This window comes from Ovis canadensis, chromosome 9 (assembly GCF_042477335.2).
Source record: "Ovis canadensis isolate MfBH-ARS-UI-01 breed Bighorn chromosome 9, ARS-UI_OviCan_v2, whole genome shotgun sequence".
NCBI lineage: Eukaryota > Metazoa > Chordata > Mammalia > Artiodactyla > Bovidae > Ovis > Ovis canadensis.
This window is the reverse complement of record NC_091253.1, coordinates 11807331-11827541: the sequence shown is the minus strand read 5'-3', so window position 1 is coordinate 11827541 and position 20211 is coordinate 11807331. Positions and strand designations below refer to the sequence as shown.

At 39.4% G+C, this 20211-nt stretch overlaps 1 protein-coding gene across 25 annotated transcripts in view; it reads left to right on the top strand.

The window, feature by feature from the left end:
- Positions 1–20211, top strand: part of RIMS1 (regulating synaptic membrane exocytosis 1) — a 244073-nt gene that overhangs the window by 40791 nt on the left and 183071 nt on the right. For all 25 annotated transcript variants that reach the window (XM_070292523.1, XM_069599446.2, XM_069599471.1 and 22 more), the window contains 3 exons: positions 17246–17313; positions 17900–18010; positions 19554–19653. In XM_070292523.1, the coding sequence (XP_070148624.1) occupies positions 17246–17313; positions 17900–18010; positions 19554–19653 (279 nt within the window). Of the gene's footprint in view, positions 1–17245; positions 17314–17899; positions 18011–19553; positions 19654–20211 lie in introns of those variants that run through there.

Below are 20211 nucleotides of genomic sequence, written 5' to 3'. Positions count from 1 at the left end.
TTGGATCCCACAAAAAAAAGATACCCCACATCCAAGAGCAACAGAGAAGCCCCAGCAAGATGGTAAGAGGGGCAAAATCATCTTTAGAATCAACACTCGGAGGGCTCAAACAAAACCTGTGTGTACCAGGACCCAGAGACCCCACAGAGACTGAGCCAGACCTGTGTTTGAGTTTCCTGTGGAAGTACAGGTCAGTAGTGGACTGCGACAGGGGTAGGGACTCTGGGTGCAGCTAGCTGGGTCACACAGCCTGTGGCATAAGCCCTTTTGGAGGAGGTCACCAGTAAGCCCTCACTAAAGCCGCCAAGAAGATGACCCACAAACTGCAGAACAATTAAACCAAAGACATTTTTACATTGTTTAGAAAGTTCCAGGACCCACAGCAGATTTCCCAACCTGGGGATCTGGCAAAGGGACTGAGAATTTGACAGGAACTTGACTTTGCAGGCAAGTGGGATTTGATTACAGAACTTCCACAGGACTAGGGAAACAGACTCTTGGAGGACACAAACAAAACCTTATGCCCATCAGGACTTAGGAGAAAGGAGCAGTGACGCCACTGGAGACTGACTCAGACTTGCCTGTGAGTGTCCAGGAGTCTCCGGTGGAGGCGTGGGTCAGCAGTGGCTTGCTGGAGGGTCTGGGGCACTGAGTGCCACAGTGCCTGCAAAGGACCTTTTGAAGGAGGTCGCCATTACCGTCATTCAGTTCATTTCATTTCAGTCGCTCAGTCATCTTCGACCACTTGGAAATCCAGGGACTGCAACACAATAGGCTTCCCTGTCCATCACCAACTCTCAGAACTTATTCAGACTCATGCCCATCAAGTTGGTGATGCCATCCAAGCATCTCAGCCTCTGTTGTCCCCTTCTCCTCCCACCTTCAATCTTCCCATCAGGGTCTTTTCAGTGAGTCAGTTTGTCACATCAGATAGACAAACTATTGTAGTTTCAGCTTCAGCATCAGTCATTCCAATGAATATTCAGGACTGATTTCCTTTAGGATGAACTGGTTTGGCCTCCTTGCAGTCCAAAGGACTCTCAAGAGTCTTCTCCAACACCACAGTTCAAAAGCATCATTTCTTTGGCACTCAGCTTTCTTTACAGTCCAACTCTCACATCCATACATGACTACTGGAAAAACCATAGCTTTGACTAGACAGACTTTGTTGGCAAAGTAATGTCTCTGTTTTTCAATATGATGACTATGTTGGTCATAGTTTCTTCCAAGCAAAGATATTCTTCCAAGAAGTAAGCATCTTTTCATTTCATGACTGCAGTCACCATCTGCAGTGATTTTGGAACCCCAAAAAATAAAGTCTCTCACTGTTTCCATTGTTTCCCCATCTATTTGCCACGAAGTGATGGAACCAGTTGCCATGATATTCACTTTCTGAATATTGAGTTTTAAGTCAACTTTTTCCCTCCCTTCTCTTACTTTCATCAACAGACTCTTTAGTTCTTCTTCACTTTCTGCCAAAGGGTGGTGCGATCTGCATATCTAAGGTTTTTGATATTTTTCCCAGCAATCTTGTTTCTAGCTTGTGCTTCATCCAGCCTGGCATTTCTCATGATGTACTCTGGAGAAAAGTTAAATAAGCAGGGTAACATTATACAGCACTGATGTACTCCTTCCTGATTTGGAACCAGTCTGTTGTTCCATGTCCAGTTCTAACTGTTGCTTCTTGACCTGCATACAGATTTCTCTGGAGACACATCAGGTGGTCTGGTAGTCCTATCTCTTTAAGAATTTTCCACAGTTTGTTGCGATGCACACAGTCAAAGGCTTTGGCATAGTCAATAAGACAGAAGTAGATGTTTTTTGGAACTCTCTTGCTTTTTCTGTGATCCAATGGATGTTGGCAATTTCATCTCTAGTTCCTCTGCCTTTTCTAAATCCAGCTTGAACATCTCGAAGTTCTCCATTCATGTACTGTTGAAGCCTGGCTTGGAGAATTTTGAGCATTACATTGCTAGCATGTGAGATGAGTGCAATTATGAGGTAGTTTGAGCATTCTTTGGCATTGCTTTTCTTTGGGATTGGAATGAAAACTGACCTTTTCCAGTCCTGTGGTCACTGCTGAGTTCTCCAAATTTGCTGGCATATTCAGTGCAGCACTTTCACAGCATCATCTTTTAGGATTTGAAATAGCTCAACTAGAATTCCATTACCTCCACTAGTTTTGTTTGTAGTGATGCTTCCTAGGGCCCACTTGACTTCACATTCCAGGATGTCTGGCTCTAGGTGAGTGATCACACCATCGTGATTGTCTGGGTCATGAAAGTCTTTTTTTATAGTTCTTCTGTGTATTCTTGCCACCTCTTAATATTTTCTGCTTCTGTTGGGTCCATACCATTTCTATCCTTTATTGTGCCCTTCTTTGCATGACATGTTCCCTTGGTATCTCTAGTTTTCTTGAAGGGATCTCTAGTCTTTCCCATTCTATTGTTTTCCTCTATTTCTTTGCATTGATCACTAAGGAAGGCTTTCTTATCTCTCCTTGCTATTCTTTGGAACTCTGCATTCAAATGAGAATATATTTCCTTTTCTACTTTGCCTTTAGCTTCTCTTCTTTTCTCAGCTATTTGTAAGGCCTCCCTGCTGCTGCTAAGTCTCTTCAGTCATGTCCGACTCTGTGCAACCCCATAGATGGCAGCCCACCAGGCTCCCCCATCCCTGGGATTCTCCAGGAAAGAACACTGAAGTGGGTTGCCATTCCCTTCTCCAATGCATGAAAGTGAAAAGTGAAAGTGAAGTCACTCAGTCGTGTCCGACTCTTCGGGACCCCATGGACTGCAGCCCGCCAGACTCCTCCATCCATGGGATTCTCCAGACAAGAGTACTGGAGTGGGTTGTCACTGCCTTCTCCAATGCCTCCTTAGACAACCATTTTGCCTTTTGCATTTCTTTTTCATAGGGATGGTCTTAATCACTCCCTCCTAAACAATGTAAGGAACCTCTGTCCATTGTTCTTCAGGCAGTGTATCTGCCAGATCTAATCCCTTGAATTTATTTGTCTCTTCCACTCTATAATCTTAAGGGATTTGATTTAGGTCAGACCTAAATTACCTTCATTACCTCCACCATAGTTTGGTCTCAAGACAAACAACAGGGAGGGAACAAAGCCCTGCCCATCACCAGAAACTTGGATTAGAGATTTACTGATATGTCTCCGCCCATCAGAAGAAGATCCAGTTTCCCCCAAAGTCAGTCTCTCCCATCAGGAAGCTTCTGTAAGCCACTTATCCTTATCCATAAGAGGGTGGAAAGAATGAAAATCACAATCACAGAAAACTAACCAATCTGATCACATGGACCACAGCCTTGTCTAACTCAATGAAACCATGAGAAATGTTGTGTAGGGCCACTGAGAACAGATGGGTCATGGTGGAGAGTTCTGACAAAATGTGGTCCACTGGAGAAGGGAATGGCAAGCCACTTTAGTACTCTCGCTTTGAGAACTCCATGAACAGTATGAAAAGGCAAAAAGGACACTGAAAGATGAACTCCCCAGGTTGGGAAGCGCACAATATGCTACTGGAGAAGACTGCAGAAATAGCTCCAGAAAGAATGAATAGACACAGCCAAAGCAAAAACAATGCTCAGCTGGTGGTGTGACTGATGATAAGAGTCAAGTCTGATGCTGTAAAAAAACAATATTGCATAGGAACCTGGAATGTTAGGTCCATGCATCAAGGCGAAGTAGAAGTCATCAAAAAAGAGATGGCAATAGTGAACGTCAACATTTTAGGAATCAGTGAACTAAAATGGATGAGAATGGGTGAATTTAATTCAGATGATCCTTATATCTACTACTGTGGGCAAGAATCCCTTAGAAGAAATGGAGTAGCCCTCACAGTCAATAGAAGAGCCCGAAATGCAGTACTTGGATGCAGTCTCAAAAACAACAGAATGATCTCTGTTCATTTCCAAGCCAAACCATTGAATATCACAGCAATCCAAGTCTATGCACCAACCAGTAATGCTGAAGAAGCTGAAGTTGAATGATTCTATGAAGACCTACAAGACCTTCTAGAACTAGTACTCAAAATAGATGTCCTTTTCATTATAGCGGACTGGAATGCAAAAGTAGGAAGTCAAGAGATTCTGGAACAACAGGCAAGTTTGGCCTTGGAGAACAAAATGAAACAGGGCAAAGACTAACAGAGTTTTGCCAAGAGAACACACTGGTCATAGCAAACACCCTCTTCCAACAACACAAAAGACGACTCTACACATGGACACCATCAGATGGTCAGTACTGAAATCAGATTGATTATATTATTTGCAGCCAAAGATGGAGATACTCTATACAGTCAGTGAAAACAAGACCAGGAGCTGACTGTGGCTCAGATCATGATCTCAGTATTGCAGAATTCAGACTTACATTGAAGAAAGTAGGGAAAACCACTAAACCATTCAGGTATGCTGCTGCTGCTGCTGCTGTGAAGTTGCTTCAGTTGTGTCTGACTCTGTGAGACCCCATAGACGGCAGCCCACCAGGCTCCTCCGTCCCTGGGATTCTCCAGGCAAGAACACTGGAGTGGGTTGCCATTTCCTTCTCCAATGCATGAAAGTGAAAAGTGAAAGTGAAGTCACTCAGTCGTGTCTGACTCTTTGCAACCCCATGAACTGCATGCAGCCTACCAGGCTCCTCCATCTATGGGATTTTCTGGGCAAGAGTACTGGAGTGGATTGCCATTGCCTTCTTCATTCAGGTATAATCTAAGTCAAATCCCTTATGATTTTACAGTCAAAGTGACAAGTCGATTCAAAGGATTAGATCTGATAGACACAGTGCCTGAAGAACTATGGACGGAGGTTCGTGACTTTGTACAGGAGGCAATGATTAAGACCATTGCCAAGAAAAAGAAATGGAAAAAAGCAAAATGGTTTTCTGAGTCGGCCTTACAAGTAGCTGAGAAAGAAGAGAAGCTAAAGACAAAGGAGAAAAGAAAAGATGTGAATGCAAAGTTCCAAAGAATAGCAAGAAAGCCTTCCTCAGTGATCAATGCAAAGAAATAGAGGAAAACGAATGAATGGGGAAGACTAGAGATCCCCTCAAGAAAACTAGAGATACCAAGGGAACATTTCATGTAAAGATGGGCACAATAAAGGACGTAAATTGTATGGACCCACAGAAGCAGAAAATATTAAGAGGTGGCAAGAATACACAGAAGAACTATACAAAAAAGACTTTCATGACTCAGATAACCACAATGGTGTGATCATTCACCTAGAGCCAGACATCGTGGAAGGCAAAGTCATGTGGGCCTTAGGAAGCATCACTATGAACAAAGCTAGTCAAGGTGATGGAATTCCAGTTGAGCTATGTCAAATTCTAAAGATGATGCTATGAAAGTGATTCACTGAATATGCCAGCAAATTTGGAAAACTCAGCAGTGACCACAGGACTGGAAATGATCACTTTTCATTCCAGTCCCAAAGAAGGACAATGCCAAAGAACTTTCAAACTACTGCACATTTGCGCTCACCTCACACTAGCAAAGTAATGCTAAAAATTCGCCAAGCCAGGCTTCAAACGTATGTGAACTGGTAACTTCCAGATGTTCAAGATGGATTTAAAAAAGGCAGCAGAACCAAAGATCAAATTGCCAACATCCAGTGGATCATAGAAAAGGCAAAAGAGTTCCAGAAAAACATCTACTTCTGCTTTATTGATGACTCCAAAGCCTTGACTGTGTTTAGTTCAGTTCAGTCGCTCAGTTGTGTCTGACTCTTTGCAATCCCATGGGCCACACCAATGCTAGGCTTTCCTGGCCATTACCAACTCCTGGAGCTTACTCAAACTCATGTCCATCAAGTCAGAGATGCCATCCAACCATCTCATCATCTATCGTCCCTTTCTCTTCCCTCCTTCAATCATTCCCAGCATCTTTCCAAGAGTCTTTTCCAGTAAGTCAGGTCATTGCATCAGTTGGCCAAAGTTTTGGAGTTTCAGCTTCAGCATCAGTCTTTCCAATGAATAAACAGGAATGATTTCCTTTAGGAATGACTGGTTGTATCTCCTTGCAGTCTGAAGACTCTCAAGAATCTTTTCCAGCATCATAGTTCAAAAGCATCCGTTCTTTGGGGCTCAGCTTTCTTTATTTTCCAACTCTTACATCTGTACCTGACTACTGGAAAAACCATAGCTTTGACTATACAGACATTTGTTTGCCAATTAATGTCTCTACTTTTTAATATGCTGTCTATGTTAGTCATAAATTTTCTTCCAGGGAACAAGCATCTTAATTTCATGGCTGCAGTCACCATCTGCAGTGATTTTGGAGCCCCCCAAAATAAAGTATGACGCTGTTTCCATTGTTTCCCCATCTGTTTGCCATGAGTTGATGGGGTAGGATGCCATGATCTTAGTTTTTTGAATGACTGTGTAGATCACAACAAACTGTTGAAAATTCTTCAAGAGATGGGAATACCAGACCATCTTACCTGCCTCCTAAGAAATCTGTATTCAGTTCAAGAAGGAACAGTTAGAACTGGATATGGAACAATGGCCTGGTTCCAAATTGGGAAAGGAGTACGTCAAGGCTGTATATTGTCACCCTGCTTTTTTAGCCTATATGCAGAGTCATTTCAATTCAGTCGCTCAGTTGTGTCCGACTCTTTGCGATCCCATGAATCGCAGCATGCCAGGCCTCCCTGTCCATCACTAACTCCGGCAGTTCACTCAGACTCACGTCCATTGAGTCCGTGATGCCATCCAGCCATCTCATCCTCTGTCGTCCTCTTCTCCTCCTGCCCCCAACCCCTCCCAGCATCAGAGTCTTTTCCAATGAGTCAACTCTTCACATGAGGTGGCCAAAGTACTGGAGTTTCAGCTTTAGCATCATTCCTTCCAAAGAAATTCCAGGGCTGATCTTCAGGATGAACTGGTTGGATCTCCTTGCAGTCCAAGGGACTCTCAAAAGTCTTCTCCAACACCACAGTTCAAAAGCATCAATTCTTCAGTGCTCAGCTTTATTCCCAGTCCAGCTCTCACATCCATACATGATCACTGGAAAAACCATACCCTTGACTAGACGGACCCTTGTTGGCAAAATAATGTCTCTGCTTTTGAACATGCTGTCTAGGTTGGTCATAACTTTTCTTCCAAGGAGTAAGCGTCTTTTAATTTTATGGCTGCAGTCACTATCTGCAGTGATTTGGGAGCCCCCAAAAATAACGTCTGGCACTGTTTCCACTGTTTCCCCATCTATTTGCCATAAAGTGATGGGACCAGATGCCATGATCTTCGTTTTCTGAATGTTGAGCTTCAAGCCAACATTTTCACTCTCCACTTTCACTTTCATCAAGAGGCGTTTTAGTTCCTCTTCACTTTCTGCCATAAGGGTGGTATCATCTCCATATCTGAGGTTATTGATATTTCTCCCAGCAATCTTGATTCCAGCTTGTGCTTCTTCCAGCACAGCGTTTCTCATGATGTACTCTGCATCTAAGTTAAATAAGCAGGGTGACAATATACAACCTTGATGTATTCCTTTCCCTATTTGGAACCAGTCTGTTGTTCCATGTACAGTTCTAACTATTGTTTCCTGACCTGCATCCAGGTTTCTCAAGAGGCAGGTCAGGTGGTCTGGTAGTCTCATCTCTTTCAGAATTTTCTACAGTTTATTGTGATCCACACAGTCAAAGGCTTTGGCATAGTCAATAAAGCAGAAATAGAAGGTTTTCTGAAACTCTCTTGCTTTTTCCATGATCCAGTGGATGTTGGCAATTTGATCTCTGGTTCCTTTGCCTTTTGTAAAACCAGCTTGAACATCAGGAAGTTCATGGTTCACATATTGCTGAAGCCTAGTTTGGAGAATTTTGAGCATTACTTTACCAGCGTGTGAGATGAGCGCAATTGTGTGGTAGTTTGAGCATTCTTTGGCATTGCCTTTCTTTGGGAGTGGAATGAAAACTGACCTTTTCCAGTCCTGTGGCCACTGCTGAGTTTTCCAAATTTGCTGGCATATTGAGTGCAGCACTTTCACAGCATCATCTTTCAGGATTTGAAACAGCTCCACTGGAATTCCATCACCTCCACTAGTTTTGTTCGTAGTGATGCTTTCTAAGGCCCACTTGACTCACATTCCAGGATGTCTGGCTCTAGATGAGTGATCACACCATCATGATTATCTGGGTCGTGAAGATCTTTTTTTCTACAGTTCTTCTGTGTATTCTTGCCACCTCTTCTTAATATCTTCTGCTTCTGTTAAGTCCATACCATTTCTGTCCTTTATCAAGCCGATCTTTGCGTGAAATGTTCCCTTGGTATCTCTAATTTTCTTGAAGAGATCTCTAGTCTTTCCCATTCTGTTGTTTTCCTCTATTTCTTTGCATTGATCGCTGAAGAAGGCTTTCTTATCTCTCCTTGCTATTCTTTGGAACTCTGCCTTCAGATGCTTATATCTTTCCTTTTCTCCTTTGCTTTTCACTTCTCGTCTTTTCACAGCTATTTGTAAGGCCTCCCCAGACAGCCATTTTTCTTTTTTGCATTTCTTTTCCATGAGGATGGTCTTGATCCCTGTCTTCTGTACAATGTCACGAATCTCCGTCCATAGTTGATCAGGCACTCTATCTATCAGATCTAGGCCCTTAAATCTATTTCTCACTTCCACTGTATAATCATAAGGGATTTGATTTAGGTCATACCTGAATGGTCTAGTGGTTTTCCCTACTTTCTTCCTTGTAAGTCTGAATTTGGCAGTAATGAGTACATGATCTGAGCCACAGTCAGCTCCTGGTCTTGTTTTTGTTGAGTGTATAGAGCTTCTCCACTTGGCTGCAAAAAATATAATTAATCTGATTTCGGTGTTGAGCATCTGGTGATGTCCATGTGTAGAGTCTTCTCTTGTGTTGTTGGAAGAGGGTGTTTGCTATGACCAGTGCATTTTCTTGGCAAAACTCTATTAGTCTTTACCCTGCTTCATTCCATATTCCAAGGCCAAATTTGCCTGTTACTCCAGGTGTTTCTTGACTTCCTACTTTTGCATTGCAGTCCCATATAATGAAAAGGACATCTTTTTTGAGTGTAGTTCTAAAAGGTCTTGTAGGTCTTCACAGAACCGCTCAACTTCAGCTTCTTCAGTGTTACTGGTTGGGGCATAGACTTGGATTACTGTGATATTGAATGGTTTGCCTTGGAAATGAACAGAGATCATTCTGTCTTTTTTGAGATTGCATCCAAGTACTGCATTTCAGACTCTTCTGTTGACTATGCTAGCGACTCCATTTCTTCTAAGGGATTCCTGTCCACAGTAGTAGATATAATGGTCATCTGAGTTAAATTCACCCATTCCAGTCCATTTTAGTTTGCTGATTCCTAGAATGTCGATGTTCACTCTTGCCATGTGTTTGACCACTTCCAATTTGCCTTGATTCATGGACCTGACATTCCAGGTTCCTATGCAACATTGCTCTTTATAGCATCAGACCTTTCTTCTATCACCAGTCACATCCACAACTGGGTATTGTTTTTGCTTTGGCTCCATCCCTTCATTCTTTGTGGAGTTATTTCTCCACTGATCTCCAGTAGTGTGCTGGGCACCTACTGACCTGGGGAGTTCCTCTTTCAGTATCCTATCATTTTGGCTTTTCATACCGTTCATGGGGTTCTCAAGGCAAGAATACAGAAGTGGTTTGCCATTCCTTTCTCCAGTGGACCACATTCTCTCAGACCTCTCCACCATGACCTGCCTGTCTTAGGTGGCCCCACGGGCATGGCTTAGTTTCATTGAGTTAGACAAGTGTGATTAGATTGATTAGTTTTCTGTGATTATGGTTTCAGTGTATCTGCCCTCTTGCAACACCTACCATCTTACTTGGGCTTCTCTTACCTTGGACAAGGGGTATCTCCTCACTGCTGCACCTCCTGGCCTTGAACGTGGAATAGCTCCTCTAGGTCCTCCTGTGCCTGCACAGCCACCGCTCCTTGGACATTGGGTTGCTCCTCCCGGCTCCTGCCCCTGGCCTCGGGTGTGGGGTAGCTCCTCCCAGCCGCCGTCTTTGGCCTCGGATGTGGGGTAACTTCTCTCGGCTGCTCCTGCACTGTCTAACCTGACACTCTCAGCTGCCACCCCTGACTTGCAGAGTACATCATACAAAATGCTGGGTTGGTTGAAGCAGAAGCTGGAATCAAGATTAGGAGAAATATCAATAACCTCAGATACTCAAGTGATAACCTTTATGTCCGAAAGTGAAGAGGAACTAAAGAGCCTCTTGATGAACGTGAAAGAGGAGAGTGAAAAAGCTTGCTTATAATTCAGCATTCCAAAACTAGGATCATGGCATCCAGGCCAATCACTTCTTGGCAAATAGATGAGAAAACAATGGAAAAAGCATCAGACTTTATTTTCTTGGGCTCCAAAATCACTGCCGATGGTGACTGCAGTCATGAAATTAAAAGACACTTGCTTCTTGGAGGAAAATCTATGACCAACCTATATAGCGTATTAAAAGCAGAGACATTGCTTTGCCAGCAAGGGTCTGTCTAGTCAAAGCTATGGTTTTTCCAGTAGTCATGTATGGATGTGAGAATTGGACTATAAAAAAAAGCTGAGCACCGAAGAATTGATGCTTTTGAACTGTGGTGCTGGAGAAGACTCTTGAGATGCCTTGGACTCTAACAAAGATCCATCCAGTCCGTCCCAAAGGAAATCAGTCCTGAATATTCTTTGGAAGGACTGATGTTAAAGCTGAAACTCCAATACTTTGGCCACCTGATGTGAAGAACTGACTCCTTGGAAAAGACCCTGATGCTGGGAAAGATTGAAGGCAGGAGGAGAAGGGGACGACAGAGGATGAGATGGTTGGATGGCATCATCAACTCAGTGGACATGAGTTTGAGTAAGCTCTGGATGATGGTGAAGGACAGGGAGGCCTGCTGTCAATGAACAGGGGTTGCAAAGAGTTGGACACGACTGAGGGAGTGAACTGAACTGACTGAATATAATTCTTCCGAAGACTGACAGTTTCTGAGTGTGTTTTGGGTCAGCACCAGACAATTCAGTTACTTAGAATTACTGAAGTTATTTCTGCTAAATACCAATAGTTTAGAGATGCCTCCAGCCCTGCCTCAGGCCTTGCATTCAAGGGACATAAATTTGCTACTTAATTACACAATATTTGCCATCAGATTGTGCAGTGGACATGGTGGAATTTGAATGAAGTCACCAGAAAGTGTTTGTAGATCAATACTTTTACTCTACTAGGAGCTTAGACTATCAGGGTTCCAGTCATGAATGACAGTTTGCTGATTTTGCATTTGTGTAGAAATTCTCTATTTTTTTCACAGGTTATTTGGTTAATCAGTAAAGTTAACAAGGACATGTTCCAATTTTATTTTAATGCCTAGATGCTAAGTCTCTTTAAGTAATATTTGTTTCTTCTCCTGAATTGTTAAAAGTAACTGAGGCGAGGTTAGGCTTTCTGGCATTCTGTTGTATAACACATTTTTATTGAGTGATTGTACAGTTAGCTCCATTATTGTATATAACTTAGAGTGAGAGTGAACACATTTGCCCTTGGAAGGCATACAACCTTCTAAAATATAAGGAAACTATTTCAAGCATTTTTGTTATATCAATCAGAAGTTAAGTTTTTTCCTCCATTCTTAGACTTCACAGCTTATTTCCTGTTTATGAAAAGAATGTCCTTGTAATGTATTAAAATCAATAAAATGGATATATGACTCTATTATATCATAACTATAGCAATTTAGCAATATTTACTAATTTACATGCTGATCATGGTATGTAGTATTAAAAATACCTTGCTTTGTCTTAAATTAAAATATAATTCTTATAACTGAGTTGGCTTTTATGTATACACTGTGTATAGATATGTAATAAATGTGATATATTTTAATTAAAGAAATAAAAATTATTTAAATTAATTAAATTTAAATTAACATATTAAGACATTTTAATTTGTCTAGTGCTGTGCTATAATAAAGTACATTAGGATTCATTTATTAATAGTTTCATTGGGTCTCCACACATGCCCTACCATAGAGTGTAAACATAAAAGAGGAAAAATTTAAAGAATTATACGAAACCTCTGGGAAGACTTGTTCTTCTGATTTTGGTCCGTGATTTTTGTAATGGTTTTGAATGGTACAATATGTTCTATGTAGGAAGAACAATCCATTTATTTTTAGATAATAAGTAGCAAAGTTATGGATATGTATTGTTCAGACTTACTGTGAGTCTATCTTGTAATTGATTTAGTCCCATCTTTTATTATCATCCATTATAATGATGTTAAAAATACACTATCTGTGTCTTCTGGTGATGGAGAAGTCCACATTTTCTAATGCTTCAGGGGTTTGATGTTGATACTCTTTCTTTTACTACTTGAACATTAGTTAGACCTTCAACTTGATCAAGTAAATTTGTTATGTGAGTTTTTAAGTAGATATTTAATGTGTGAAGTTATGTATGATTTTCTCCTTACAGTTTTAGTATATTCATATACATGCAACCATGCATATGTATTATTTAGAAAGTGTTTTTGTTCATTGCTTTTGATTGGTCTTACTGAAATCTCTTGTGCTTTGAAATTAGCTATCACAAGATGCAAACATTTAAATCATAGACATGTATGTTGATGCACTGTTATATACTCTTGCCATAATAACCTGGGTTTAGGAAAAGCAAGATCTCTTTTCAGAAAGCTCATATGTCACTGTGCTGTGCTATGCTTAGTCACTCAGTTGTGTCCAACTCTGTGTGATCCCATGTACTGTAGCCCGCCAGGCTCCTCTGTCCATGGGGATTCTCCAGGCAAGAATATTGGAGTGGGTTGTCATGCCCTCCTCCAGGGCATCTTCCCAAGCCAGGGATTAAACCCAGGTCTCCTGCACTGCAGGCAGATTCTTTACCAACTGAGCCACTAGGGAAGCCCATATGTCACTCAGTTCATTTGCTCAGTTCGTGTTCCAACCCTGCAACCCCATGGACTGCAGCAGGCCAGGCTTCCCTGTCCATCACCAATTCCCGGCTTGCTCAAACTCATGTCCAGCAAGTCGGTGATGCCAACCAACCATCTCATCCTCTGTCATCCTCTTCTCAACCTGCCTTCAATCTTTCCCAGCATCAGGGTCTTTTCTAATGAGTCAGTTCTTCACATCGGGTGGCCAAAATATTGGAGCTTCAGCTTCAGCATCAGCATAAGTCCTTCCAGTGAATATTCAGGACCAATATCTTTTAGGATTGACTGGTTTGTTCTCCTTGCAGTCACTAGCTGACTTTTTTTGTATGCAGTGAAAGCTGTGTGCCTACTTATGAAGTTTAATTAACCTCCTTTTTCAACAAGGGATAAGATAAAACTGTTTTTAATGTTTTCACAAAAATTAATCAAATTATAAGACTTCATTGAACATGGATATTTATGAATTTCAGCCATTTCTTTAGACTGAAGCATCAATTTCCTGGATCAAAATTAATGATAATACTAAATTTACTCCTTTACAGTTACATTGAACATTAAAACGAGGATGCTTTTGTGTCAATTCCATAAGCAAATGCCATGAATTTATCATTTTGTAGTTATGCCACTGGCAGTCAATATCTTTAATCACCTATTAGGAAATTTCATTAAGAAAAATGTTTTATATTAATGAAATTCTAGTCTGAATATTTTAGGAGGGAGTTTTGTCGAATGTCACTTTTATTAATAATAGATAAATGTCTTATAAAGACAAATTAGAGTACTTAAAAGTCAGTGATATATTTACAGCTTCATAATGCATGGAAAGATGAAGCACATATAGTTTAAAACAACATATTTAGATTTTAGAATATATTTTTAATAAATGTTTAAGCAAAACTGTTGTATTTTAATGTGTGGTGATGAAATCCATGCTAAGAAAGCTGTTAAAACTTTCAGAATGTGAGGGAAGTATATTCGTGTACTAAAATAAGTGCAACTATTAGTGTATACTGCAGTACTTAATGTGTTCTTTAGATTTATGTTAGTCATTTTTAGTCGCTTGCCAGAATTGAAAAGCAGAGTTTCCAAAGCTGCAAAATCTATTCCGTCCAAATGAGCGTTAATGTGCCGGCCGCACACCTGAATGGCCTGGAAAAACATATATACATACCTATGTACATACATGCATGTGTTGTAGCTCAGTTCACTTTAGTCGCTTAGTCAGGTCTGATTCTTTGTGACCCCATGGACCGCAGTATGCCTGGCCTCCCTGTCCATCAACAACTCCCGGACTTTACTCAAATTCATGTCCATCTATTCGGTGGTGCCATCCAACCATCTCATCCTCTGTTGTCCCCTTTTCCTCCCACCCTCAATCTTTCCCAGCATTAGGGTCTTTTTGAATGAGTCAGTTTTTTTGCATCAGGTGGCCAAAGTGTTGGAGTTTCAGCTTCAGCATCAGTCCTTCCAATGAATATTCAGGACTGATTTCCTTTAGGATGGGCTGGTTGAATCTCCTTGCAGTCCAGGGGACTCTCAAGAACCTTCTCTAACACAACAGTTCAAAAGCAGTAATTCTTCGGCACTCAGCTTTCTTTATAGTCCAACTCTCACATCCATACATGACTACTGGAAAAACAATAGCTTTGACTAGATGGACCTTTGTCGGCAAAGTAACGTCTCTGCTTTTTAATATGCTGTCTATGTTGGTCATAACTTTTCTTCCAAGGAGCAAGCGTCTAATAATTTCTTGGCTGCTGTCACCAACTACAGTGATTTTGAAGCCTAAAAAAGTAAAGACTCTCACTGTTTCCATTGTTTCCCAGTGTATTTGCCATGAAGTGATGGGACTGGATGCCATGATCTTAGTTTTCTGAATGTTGAGTTTTAAGCCAACTTTTTCACTCTCCTCTTTCACTTTCATCAAGAGGCTCTTTAGTTCTTCGCTTTCTGCCATAAGGCTGGTGTCATCTGCGTATCTGAGGTTAAGCCAATTAAATTAGACTCTTTTTTTTTTTTGAATATTTTATTTTATTTTATTTTATTTTTTTTAGTTTTTTATTTTTTAAATTTTAAAATCTTTAATTCTTACATGCATTCCCAAACATGAATCCCCCTCCCACCTCCCTCCCCATAACATCTTTCTGGGTCATCCCCATGCACCAGCCCCAAGCATGCTGCATCCTGTGTCAGACATAGACTGGCGATTCAATTCACATGATAGTATACATGTTAGAATACCATTCTCCCAAATCATCCCACCCTCTCCCTCTCCCTCTGAGTCCAAAAGTCCGTTATACACATCTGTGTCTCTTTATTCACGATCATTTCCCTACACAGTTGATACCTGATAGGAAACCATTGCCCGAAAGCAGTCTTTTCATAATAAAGTGTATTCAGTGTCATTACTGAATTATACCAGAAACATTAGCTTTTGACTGCATATAAGGAGCCATTTTTGCACAACAGACATTCACCAGATACAAATATCCAGATTTGCTCAGGAAAAGGTGAGTGAAACAATGTTTAAGTCCATATAAGGATTTGGAGGGAGAGACAGAGAAGGGCCCAGGCATTCTGGTTTCTAAGATCAATTCCTGAAGGATGCAATGAACTGTTTCCCTGTAGCCTTTAGAATAGTGAGGATTTTTGTCATTCCTGTATCCTTAAAGATTTCTCAAAGCAGCTTCCAACTTAATGACTAATTATTTTTTTCTTTAAGCCCCAAGCATATCTCAGTAAGTCTATTAATTTGTCACAGTATTTCAGAGTGAATCAGAATTTGAGAAGTCATCAGCCTTATTACTTGGTATGTGAAATTTTTGGGAGAAAGCTTTATGAATTGAGATAATCTTTTGAATATTTGAAGTTACTGCTTAGTAGTAATTTTAATTTTATTTTTATTATAGATAGTTTTTCTTTCAAGAGGAATGGTGTCATACTATTAAAGATGAAAAAGCTTTAGTGAAATATATTTAAACTTTAAAATATGAAGTTTCATGAACAGTAAAAATATGGTCTTATATTCCATTCCCTAAGACCATCCAGAAGAATATTTGAGCTAGTTACAAATTCATGTACAGCTTTTAAACTTGGTGATTTTGGAAGGGATACAGACTCCATGTGGAGTAAATTTTAACAGAATACGGCTTCATAGAATATATTGCTAGTTATTTACATGCCGTATTTGAAAAACATTGTTTATTGTAGTATATATAACACTCTCCCACTTTCCTAACACATTATGTAAAAGGAAAAGAGGCAGCTACTACAAAACTGAAATGCACGCAGTTTTGTGCCTCCACATTTTAAACTTTTTTTTCTGTTTCTGTCATATTTCTTTTATCATGCTTATTATGTCTGTCATATCTGTCATCTACATAAAATTCTTTATTTATGACCTTCACAGACAGCGTCCAAACATTTTCTTAACAGTGAGCTGGACATCTCACTCTTAACTGGCATGCTTTACTCACTCTCCTAGTATTTTTCTCTGTCAACATCCATGAGGAGAAACTTTTTCATTGATTTAACCTGATGTTTAAAATGTTAAAGGTCATTAATTCTCACACGGTTACCCACTTTGGACTTTCTTCCTATGCGGATACTTACAGCTCTGCTGCTTTGTGCTGATTTTTCTTCTTCTTCTTCTTTTTTTTTTCCTCAAATGCTTTCTTTCACACTATATGTTTAAACCAAAAAAATCCAAAGTAAATGTTCATAAATCCATGTTCAAAAAGTTAGAATTTTTAAAGTCTTTTTTAGATTTAGTAAAAGTGACTACTCTGTCAGTTGTATGTACTCTTTTGCTAAAAGTTTTTTTTTTGATCTTTAACTTTCACATCGCTTTTCCAAAAATGTCCTAAAACTGTGTGTCCAGTTATAGAGACTAGAGAATAATTTTGAAAAATGATGTAGTTCAGAAGAGTTGAAGAAGGGACACTAAATTCTAATACTCATCTCAGTGCAGTGAATACAATTTTAGCCAGTATTACTCATGACAGTCTGTGTCTTGGCGTGGGTAGTCCTTTGAGGGGTAGTGCGGGATAACCTAGTTCTTTCTGTACTTGTTATGTGTTTCTAGGCTGAGAGGAAAGATAACCCTCCTCTAGGACAATATGCGTTTGTGACACACACTCATTCTGGGGGTGCAGGTCACAGCCTGTGCAGCGCAGATGTGTACAATCTGAGATGCACACACCTGAGATCATGAAACTTATTAACACTTCATAGATTGAGGAAGTTGCACCTAAGGTGTTCCTTCTCCACTTCAAAGCCATTGCACTTTTCCTCTCTCCCTACTGTGCAGGTGACTTGGATTATTACTGGCTGGATCCCGCCACATGGCATAGCCGGGAAACATCACCTATTAGCTCGGTGAGCATCCGGAGAGGGAGATTTGGGAGCTCGGGGAAGATGTAGGCCATTCATCATCCCTTGCTGATATGTGATAGACAGTAACCTTATTCTGCTTCATTATATATCTTATGAAAGAAAATACTGATTTCATTTAAGACAGTACAGTTTTGAAGAAAAATAAGTTAGCACTGAATAATACTTCAAACAAATTTTAAAGTAGTAAAAGCAAGTGTTAAGTAATGGCTATGTGTAAATGAGATATTATTTGCTTAACATTACTGACAACTCATAATACAGAATCGACTTGACTGATATCAGAAGATACATTTTAATATTTCATTTCATTTCATTTCAGAGCTGTATTTTGGAGAGGTACTTAGTTTCTGACTTTTTAGAATGATGTAGTATAATAAGTGCCTATTTCGAAAAAATTACAACTGTAAATGAAAATTGTTATAAGCCAAGGATAGAGCCCACGAGAATAAGGAATCCCCTCAGAGTGTCCTTAACTGAGGAAATTGCATCATACTACAGCCAGTAATTATGTGTGTATAGGAAAGAGAATAGCTGGTTTATCTTCTTAACTTTGTTCATGTTTTAATAGCATCCTGTAACGTGGCAGCCTTCTAAAGAAGGGGATCGATTAATTGGACGTGTTATTCTTAATAAGAGAACAACCATGCCCAAAGAATCAGGTGCATTACTGGGTCTGAAAGTAAGTATCCTGGTTTATAATGTTTCTTAAATGATCAATTAAAGTGTGACTGCATTCAACAAAGTTTCTGACAGTGGTCATCTTCTCCTCTTCAGAAAAAAGTTCTTCTAGTAAATATATCTTGTTAATATATTGATGGCTTATGGTGTATTTAGTACCTTTATCTGGGTAGTATTTTAAACTCATTTTGTTAAAATGGAATACAGATATGTAGGAAAACTGCAATAAAATGTAGAAAAATAGTAGAATTTTCCTCTGAATATAAAGTTTAAGGACTGTTTTTACATTAAAGTGGTTTTAATGGCAAGTAGTAACATTAGATAATATGAACCTCATAATTTTATTATATTTTGACAAGCAACCTCAAAGACCACTGAAGAGATCATTTCCTAAGTGCAACAGAATTTATACCCAAAGAGTAAAATGTACCTTTAAGAATATTAACTGACTTCTAACAGATAAAAAAGAAACTAAAAATTACAAATATTTTGTTTGGCAAGAAAAAATATATATATATATACATTTTGTTTTATTGTGTGTAATGTGTATGAATGGTGTCACGTGGTTTTATTTGCTTTCATAAACATTCATAAATGTTCCTTTAAAATGATTATTTACCAAGAAATTGTGTTGTATAGTTGGGTAATAGTTTGATCTCTTTAAAACCATTGCCTATGAATCCAACTAAAAACTTTTTTTTTCAGCTAATGTCTCTTTATTGATTATTATCATTAATTCTCTTGCTATGAACCAATTCTGATCACCTCCACTATTGGCCATGTCCCTATTGATCAACTTCAACTTTTGATGATACCCCTCCCATTTTTAATCATATGGATTGAGCCCCTGCATTGGGAGAAATTAAACTGAGAACCTTTCAGATATGTTTAATTTTAGTTATTGAGGAAAATCCAGGTGAGCATGTTAACCATTCAGTGATATAACTCAGCCTTGGAGACTCAGGTTGGATCCTCTATGTATATCAGATGAGAAGGTCATTCAGGTGTTCAGAAGATGTGACAAACTTAGGCTGTTACTCTGCACCATGGTGAACTGCTTCCCCAAAGTGGTCTGTTCTTGGTTTAAATTTTAAATCCTCAGTCTTTGTCTTAGACTAAAAATATGTGAAAAGGATCAAGTTCCCATGTTACAATGGACCATGGTCGATTATAGAAATTCAAGTGAATTTAGATAAAGAAAAATGAACTCCATTATTAGTAAAGTGTCAAACACCTGTTGTCTGATGGTGAAAGGGGACATCGTGTATTCTTAGGGGCACATTGTCCCAGACACCCTTTTGTGTTAGGTTGGTACAATGAACCAGTATATAAACTTCCTTAGGACACATTATCTCACATGCAGTGGGGTAAGTTCTTGTTGCTACTATGCTGCAGTCCCCCTTAACCAAAAGTAGATTTCACTTCATTTTCGTTCCTACATTCAATTCTAAACATATCACAAAATATGTAGGAATAATTCCCCAAACGAAGAGACTTTTGTTTCAGCGTGAGTCTTGGGAACTTACAAATGTATAATTATCCAGGTTGTTGGAGGAAAAATGACTGACTTAGGACGCCTTGGTGCCTTCATCACCAAAGTAAAGAAGGGTAGCCTTGCAGATGTGGTTGGACACTTGAGAGCAGGTAAAGTTCCTCTTTTAATATCTAAGTCATATGTACTCTATGCATGAGTTGGTGGTTTTCAATTTTGGGTAAGTTACGTATGCCCGTTAAGTAAACAACCAGTTTTCATGCAGGCATACAGATATTTTTCCGGATATGAATATTTAATTGATTGTCATAATAGACAACTATACGTGAATAGCAGTTTGGAGAGAATGAATCAGATCTTTGCCTTTATGTGACAATAAATAGATGCAAAATGCCAAAGGATTACTAATTTTTGTATATGGCTGCATAATGTTGCCACAAAAGTCTGAAACAGTTAAGCCTGTGAAAAAAATAATGTCAGAGTTTAGCCCTTTATTTTATAAGTCATAGTAATTACTAAAGTTTTTCCGAATGGTCCCAAAACACTTATTCATTACTGGAGTTTTTAGTAAAATATAATCACAATCACATTTCTTATAGAGATCATATATTATTTGTTAATTTTAATGTGACATATATTGTCGTATTCATGCAGATATGCTACTTCTTGGTATTTGGAAATTTACATTTTGTTACTTGGTAAACTTAATA